This window comes from Spea bombifrons, chromosome 4, assembly GCF_027358695.1.
Source record: "Spea bombifrons isolate aSpeBom1 chromosome 4, aSpeBom1.2.pri, whole genome shotgun sequence".
In the NCBI taxonomy this organism is placed as follows: Eukaryota; Metazoa; Chordata; class Amphibia; order Anura; family Pelobatidae; genus Spea; species Spea bombifrons.
Window position 1 is genome coordinate 112,659,850 of NC_071090.1, and position 8,142 is coordinate 112,667,991.

An 8,142-nucleotide genomic window follows, 5' to 3' on the forward strand; every position below is an offset into this window, starting at 1 on the left:
CCATTTTTCCAGTTTACCCAAATCGTTTGCCATTTGGCTTCTCCCTCCAGGAACATCTCTGTGTCGTCAGCAAATAGACATCCGTATATTAAACCACACAGACTGATGATCACCGGATCCCAAACTTTCACCTACAGAAATATCTGTTAACAAATCTCCATTTGTGACACTAAATCCAATATGGCCGCCTTACGAGTCGCTCCTCAGCTACTTGTTTTAAAGATAATCCCAGTAGGGAGTTCAGAATATCCGCACTCCGGGCACAGACGGATGCTTTGGTTTTCCGGTTCACATCAGGGAGATGAAAGCCCCCTATGATTATAACGTCCCCCTTCACTGTCATTTTAGCTATTTCCTCCACTAGTAGATTATCGAGTTCTTCTACTTGTCCTGGGGGTCTATAAATCCCACCTACGCGAGTTACTTTACTTTTACCAAATTGTACTGTAACCCAAACCGACTCTAAGTTCTCCTCACCAACTTGTATTAAGTTAGATTTTATGTTATTTTTCACATATAGGGCCACCCCTCCCCCTTTCCTGCCCTTTATGCCGTTATGGTCTGACCTCACCTAGAGTAGTGGGGACAGTACTGGTGATCCCATCAGCAGAAGGATATACTCAAGACAGCAAAGGCCTCTATAGCCTCACAGAAACAGCCCCTACAAACCCTACCCCATGGCCCCACATAAACACACGGCAGCCATTAAAGTTTAGCTACAACTTTATCGACTGGACGCGCTGAACACCGTAACAAACACCCGCCAGCTACAGGGTCTTATGACCATACCTGGGAACTCTCTGAGTCCTACGAGTCGCGGGGGTGGGTTCTTGACATGCCCTGCTCCCCGTCTATTTCCCCTTATAAATCGTGGTTTTCCCGCAATGTTAGCGGAAATGCCCTTTGACAGGATCTCGACAGGATCCTGCACCGCCACAAGCACTTCTGAAAGACGCTTGTTAAATGGCATCGCCCAAATACCACAACAAAACTGAAGTCTCGGAAGGACTCCCAGCAGCAGTCCAGAAACGTTCCCACTCCGTCCAAGCCTTACGATTGGCCGTCAGGTAGTGGGAGCCAGTGACCGCTGGAGTAACTCTATTGCTGACCGACCCCGAAACTCCAGGTCCCTGTCAATACCATCATTAACTGAGTTGCCCTTGGGATACGACAGATGATGTATGAGCCGAAACGTCCCCTGCTCCTTCTTGGGCACAACACCCAAAGGAGAGACCCTCAAATTATCAAAGGGGGGTGAAGCAAACGGGCCGGCCATACGCGCAAATTCAACTTCTTTCTCTAACTTCGCAGGCACAAGGTGAGGATTAAATTCCTAGAAAACGGACAAACCGGAACGGGATCATAAAACCGTCAGAAAAACCACGCTCCAACAACAGGCCCAAGTCCTTCACACCGTATCGCCTAAGACACGGCACCATCGTGCTTATGGTCACCGGAGCCTTCCCCTTTTCCTGAAGATCCGGAACCCTTGCCTTGCCTGTCCTTTTTAAAGCACCATGACAATATGGGAACCGGAACAGCCTGAGCTGCTTGTACCGGCAAGAAGCTCCCCACTTACACAACCCTTCGTTACGCCTCGCTGGCACTGCCGGCTCCCCCCTGACGGGGGCCGTAACCTTCAGCCACAACCCAATGTCCTTATGATCCCAGCGTACCGAAGGACGAACCGCTTTGCGCTGCCGAAACTGCTCGTCATACCTGAGCCACCGTACAGATAGAAAAGCAAACCCGAGCGGTTATCCGGCGCCTTCTCTCCAACGACGCGTTCCAGGAGAGTAAAAGCCTGAAGCCAATTCGGAAAGGCACGAGGTCTAAGCCTGCACCTCCGCTTCTCCTCATCCTCTTATTTACCCTCCTTATCGTTGGGAACCCGGTCTAGTTTCAAACGCTCCAAGGGGAGCAGCGAGAATATTTTCACCTACTCCAGTGTGGGGGGGGGCAATGTGTCCCTTCTGGCCCCCATAGAATTCATATTCAGTGGATCTCCTCTCGGGGTGGGAAGGAGAGGCTAATTGCGGGTTATTAACATATATTTACATGTCTGAAGTTTACTTTTATGTTTGTCGCAGGTGTTTAATGAAATCTGTGATCCTTTTGAAATCCAGCAGGTCTCTTGTCTTTATTGGGTGATCGGTGATCGGGTGATGGGCCATGCCCATGTCAAGCTGATGGCAGCACCTGATACCATCACTCGGGAAAGAGACAGCCAGACTACCCCTGACAAGGTGATGCACATGGGGCAATCAGCAGGAACTGTCCTCTGGTGGCCCGTGGTGACCGTACGAGGGCCACTCTTCAGAAGTGACCCCGCAGTGTATTTGCAGAGCTTATTTGGGCAGAGACTGTCACCTTGTGGCTGCTCTGGGTAAGTACATGGGGTAGATAATGCGGGATGTTTCTTGGGGATACTTACTACTCACATGAGGTTTTTACCATGCGGAGACTGGAAAAGCTTTATGGAAACCATTATTTTAGCTTCCATACAGAGCTCTGGGTTATGAGGGTGGAGAGGGGGTAGAGATGCCCAGGGGGTGGAGAGGGGAAGAGAACCCCAAGGGGTGGAGAGGGGGAAGAGAACCCCAAGGGGTGGAGAGGGGTACCCCTCCCTGGGGTATTTTTTTCTGACCGAAATCTAGAGGCTCTCCTTTAGTGTGGTTTCCATTAATGCCCCAGTTAGTAGGGTGAAATAGTAACGCAGTCATTTAGGTTGAAGGTGAGGTTTCCCATGGTCTTATAAAGAGGCAGAGGATCTCCTCCTCCCATGAATCAATACCCCTTTTTATACATGTCAATTGGCCTTTGCGACTGCTGACTGGCGTTGTGCACCGTCGCTCAGTTGGTCCGTGCCTGCCCAGTCGGCCCGTGCCTGCCCAGTCGGCCCGTGCCGGCCCAGTCGGCCCGTGCTGGCCCGTGCTGGCCCAGTCAGCCCGTGCCGGCCCAGTCAGCCCGTGTCGGCCCAGTCCCCCACTCTGTCTAACTCATCCTGCAGAGAACAAACAGACTGAATTTTGTGTGATCAGCAAACACTGAGACACGGCTCTCAATGCAATATGGGAGATCATTAATAAACAAATTAAAGAGAAGAGGCCCCGGGACCACCCCTGAGGTACTCCGCTTAACACCTGCGTCCAGTTTGGGAATTTTCCATTTGCAATAACTCTTTGCACCAATTTCCTATCCAAGTGCATACTTTTGCACGACAGCCTATTTGTGACAATTTAGATGGGGAAGCCTATCCAATGCGTTAGCAAAGTCCAAATAGATCACATCTTCTGGACGCTCCTTGTAACAGGGTCTATCGTACCCAAGGCTGGGTACCCCTGTTTTGCGCTGAGGAGTCTCCAGTCAGTACCCTCATCTGGAGCTCCTGCTATCCACGGATCAGTCAGATCACAATCCGTGCCATAAAACAAGAACCACTTTTATTACAAACACACAGAACTTATATAGATCCTTCATTATATTAACATTCCTTTACCAGACGTTCTCAACACACCCAGAACCCCAAACCCCATCAGCTCGGGGAGTACACAGAATCCAACCCCAAACCCCATCAGCTCGGGGAGTACCCAGAACCCAACCCCAAACCCCATCAGCTCGGGGAGTATCCAGAACCCAACCCCAAACCCCATCAGCTCGGGGAGGACACAGAACCCAACCCCAAACCCCATCAGCTCGGGGACGACACAGAACCCAACCCCAAACCCCCAAACCCCATCAGCTCGGGGAGTACCCAGAACCCAACCCCAAACCCCATCAGCTCGGGGGGTACCCAGAACCCAACCCCAAATCCCATCAGCTCGGGGAGGACACAGAACCCAACCCCAAACCCCATCAGCTCAGGGAGTACACAGATCCCAACCCCAAACCCCATCAGATCGGGGAGTACCCAGAACCCAACCCCAAACCCCATCAGCTCGGGGAGTACCCAGAACCCAACCCCAAACCCCCAAACCCCATCAGCTCCGGGAGTAACCAGAACCCAACCCCAAACCCCATCAGCTCGGGGGGTACCCAGAACCCAACCCCAAATCCCATCAGCTCGGGGAGGACACAGAACCCAACCCCAAACCCCATCAGCTCCGGGAGTACCCAGAACCCAACCCCAAACCCCCAAATCCCATCAGCTCGGGGAGGACACAGAACCCAACCCCAAACCCCCAACCCCCAAACCCCATCAGCTCGGGGAGTACCCAGAACCCAACCCCAAACCCCATCAGCTCGGGGGGTACACAGAACCCAACCCCAAACTCCATCAGCTCGGGGAGGACGCAGGGAATGGATCCGGTACAGGGATAAGTGATACGATGGGTTCCCCCACCTGTGTTATCCCCCCTGTAGTGCGAGGGCCGTCTGGGCAGACAGGGCTGTGCTGGCTGATTAAGAGCCCCAGCCAGATTATAGGATCGTCTCTTTGAAGGCTGGAGCTGCAGCCACATTCAGTCTTTGGGGCTGGTTATAATTTTAAAAAACATCCTATAAAATCATACCGGGTCATGGTATCAGAAACAGGACACAGACGCTAAACTGCCCAAGAATCGTCAATAAAAAGTTCCAAAACATTTTTACAGAACAAAATATTTTGCGTAAAATGTCTGACTCTGCCCGGGGACAGGAGGTCCGGGGCAACTCCAGTTAGCCTGGCCCTGTGACAGTTCTCCCCCTTGACCAACGATTGGCATGGCCCTGTGACACACAAACCGCTTGCTTATGCCATCTTTGCCACCAAACAGCTTGATGGTGCACCCAAACAGCCTGCCGGTGCCATCTTTGCCCCCAAACAGCTTGTCAGTGCCCCATGCACACACCACTGACCTGCAGGCGTGAGAGCTGTGAGAGCGTTAATTCCCTGTATACCAATACATCACACACAGAGACATGCACCAAAAATAATGAGACATCATAAAAAAAACAAGCATTAGCATTTCATCAGCGCCATCTTTAGGCCAAAGCCAACTAGGCCCAAAGGGGCCCATCAGGTCCTCCGGTGCCTCGCTGCTGAATGGCTGGTTACAAAGGAGGTCTCTGATGTCTCCATCCAGCCTATTTACATTATGAAGGAGCATTAGAGCGTTCTGCATGACCTCAGGAGAGACAGCGCTGAAATATGATGTCACATCCTGGCACTTAGTAGTAAAGGATGGCGGCCATGGAGATGAGCATCTGGGGTGCTGAGCCGGGACAAGCCTAGGGCAGCTCCCAACATTTCCCCATTAATACCCCCCAAGTACGACACAAAGAGATGGGCAGACAGACCCGCAATTTGCTCAGGATTCATTTAATGCTCAGACAGTCGGGGTTCAGGGGGTAGATTGGGGTTCAGTAGCGGGGAGCATTGACATTGTACTGGATGAATTGCGGGTGCGGTATTGACATCCCGGTGGTGGTGGTTTGGGCAGTTACGATGGTGAACTGCTGTTTGCGCTTCTTAATTTCGCGGGCGAGCTGGCACCAGACGCACGAGTAACACCAGCAGACCAGGCAGCAGTCATTACATATCGACCCCTGCGAGGGAAACAGAAAGGGATGTCAGCCAGAAGCCCCAGAACACCCTGTACCTGAGAGCACAGCCTGCCTGTCCTGTACACCGTCTGACCCTATACCCTGCCTGCCCTGTATACCGTCTGACCCTATACACTGCCTGTCCTGTGTACCGTCTGACCCTATACACTGCCTGCCCTGTACACCGTCTGACCCTATACACTGCCTGCCCTGTATACTGTCTGACCCTATACACTGCCTGTCCTGTATGCAGTATGACCCTATACACTGATGCCCTGTATCCTGTCTGACCCTATACACTGCCTGTTCTGTATACCGTCTGACCCTATACACTGCCTGCCCTGTATACCGTCTTACTTTATGCCCCCTTGGCTTACACACTGCCTAACCTCATGCACAGACAATCCGCTCTATATATATGACTAACGTCCCTGGGTTATGATGTCATATTTCAGCACCATGAGGGTGAGGAGCCATCAAAAACCAAAATTTCTCTTAGACTGTGCGGATTTCTGCCTCGGCCTGAGGACATTAACGATGGACTGGCGCCTCTGCTATCAGGAAGCAAGGAAGCGGCGCTATTACCATCACTGATTTACTGACTTACATGAATCCTGTAGCGCTCCCTGGCCCCGGCTCTCATCGCCACACTGATCGGAGCGCTGCACCCGCCGAAAGACGCCCCCAGGAATCCCGGTTCCAGCAGCGGAAGGCAGAGACATTCTCCAAAATCATTGGCGGTGCTACACTGGAAACACGGAAAGCACCAAAAGGCAAAGCAGCCTGAGAAGGGGCAAATGGGAGGAAGAAGGACGGGGTAACAAGATGGGGTAAGAGACACAAAGCTGAGGATGAGGAGATAACATAAAGATTCCCTGTTACTTGCCCTCCGTGGCAATTCAAATTTCTGTCTGCCCCTAATTTGGGACTGAGACCCCCTGTTTCCTGCCCTCTACCTGGGACCTGCCTTGCTTGGTGACAGATTCCCTGCTGCCTGCCCTGACCTGCCGCCTGCCCTGACCTGCCGCCTGCCCCCACCTGGTTATATCTATTTTTCCAGGTAGGTGTTCCCCACGGCGAGTCACTTACAGACGCTGCAGTCATCGCAGCAGTCACAGACCCCGGTCGCCCACTGGTTCCCTTGGGTCACGGTTACTGTCTGAGCGACGGCCATCGGCTGCGCCTGCACGACGGGTACCATCTGTGGGAGAAGACACAACATATCAACATCCTCCTCCCAAATCTCGTCACATCTGACACTTTCCACTATCCGCCCCTTCCCGCAGGATGTCCACGTCCGTGTGTCCATTCCACCCAACACAGAGTGAGGAGTGGACCTGCCCCCGAGTCCATCTGCCCCCTACATGTAGCTGCATCTCTGTTACCCTCCCGGTCACGTCTCTGTGTCCCTCTCACGCACCTCTGTGGGTAGCGTCCGTTGGGTCTCGCCGAGTCTCTCTCAGTGTCCGCTTTCTCTCGCTTTCACCGCAGTTTGCTGCTGCCCGGGACAACAACTTCGTCTTTTGTATTGATGAAAAATCTGCCCAAACTGGTTCCACTGCTGTCCCTGTAAAGAAAAACACCTATGCATGCGCACACTGCACACGGAACGTGTTATTTTGCCCCCGTCTATAATATGCATCCTCTCCAGTGACCTCAGAAAGGGCATTAAAGTCATTACGGTGCTCCGGAATCATTCACATCTCCAGAGAGTTCCCCCCGAGAAGCCTCCATGACAAGCGAAGGCTTCTGCCTATGTCCCTGTCCTTATGTGACCTCTCATTTGCCCCTATACGTATGCTCCCTCATGCCCTGCCTTCCCTCCTTGCCCCTATCTCTGTACTGGCTACTCCGGCTCTCCGGGTCTACACCCAATCACACCAAGGCAGCGCTCGGCTACATCCTGCTAAACCGCCAGGGGACAATATGGCGCTCGTCCTACCCGGATCATTACCTCCCGGACCAACCCAAGGAGACACAAACCTGCTCAATCCCACCGAATACGGCGGCGTCACCGCAAGCACCGCCACAAGCGCTTCCGAGAGACACTGGGAAAGTGGACGTGCATCAGCCTAGCCGGATAAACCCGAACCAGACAGGAGCCATTGCATGAAGAACCACATGGGCGCACTGGGACTCACTGGGAGGCTTCTGGGTCAGCTGGTCTTCTGGGGTCTTCCGATACGGCCGCACAGTTGAAGGTCTCCTCCAAGGCTGGCGCGAAGGTCGGGCGTTGCAGGTGTCTGACTGCCTTAGGGGCTTCTCCACCTCCTGCCGAGCTGTGCCGGGATCCTCCGTGCCTGCGGGCCACTGGAGCCAACAGGAAACGGGGCCACTGACACGTTCCCCTACCCTACTGATCCAAGGAGCCCCTTTATGGAGAGAGATCACAGGAGGCGACCAATATGGGGAAAGATTGAGGAATCACAACATGTCCAGCTTGGGGGAGAGAAGAGAGAGAGAGGGCATGGGAGAGAGACAGAGCAGAGAATAGAGAGAGGAGACTGGGGAGAGTGGGAGACGTGGAGAGAAGAGAGAGGAGATGGGAGAGAGAGATGTGGAAAAGAAGAGAGAGAGGGGATGGGAGAGAGACATTTAAATACATAATGGCAGTGGCGG

At 52.9% G+C, this 8,142-nt stretch overlaps 2 protein-coding genes across 2 annotated transcripts in view; both read right to left on the reverse strand.

Moving 5' to 3' along the window:
• Positions 1–8,142, reverse strand: part of LOC128491018 (thialysine N-epsilon-acetyltransferase-like) — a 30,135-nt gene that overhangs the window by 3,391 nt on the left and 18,602 nt on the right. The gene's annotated exons all lie outside the window — the stretch shown is intronic.
• Positions 5,284–7,080, reverse strand: LOC128491023 (cornifelin homolog). The gene is made up of 4 exons (XM_053463187.1): positions 6,944–7,080; positions 6,613–6,724; positions 6,131–6,306; positions 5,284–5,526 (listed from the first exon to the last, which is right to left on the reverse strand). Exons 2-4 carry the CDS (start codon positions 6,722–6,724, stop codon positions 5,341–5,343), a joined length of 474 nt encoding a protein of 157 aa, XP_053319162.1. The 5' UTR covers positions 6,944–7,080; the 3' UTR covers positions 5,284–5,340.

Coding starts and splice junctions, on each gene's coding strand:
- LOC128491023 (XM_053463187.1), bottom strand. CDS start 6,724: ATGGTACCCGTCGTGCAGGCGCAGCCGATGGCCGTCGCTCAGACAGTA. Junction 6,307..6,612: donor CTGCGATGACTGCAGCGTCT/GTAAGTGACTCG, acceptor GCCCCTTCTCAG/GCTGCTTTGCCTTTTGGTGC. Junction 5,527..6,130: donor GGGAGCGCTACAGGATTCAT/GTAAGTCAGTAA, acceptor TTTCCCTCGCAG/GGGTCGATATGTAATGACTG.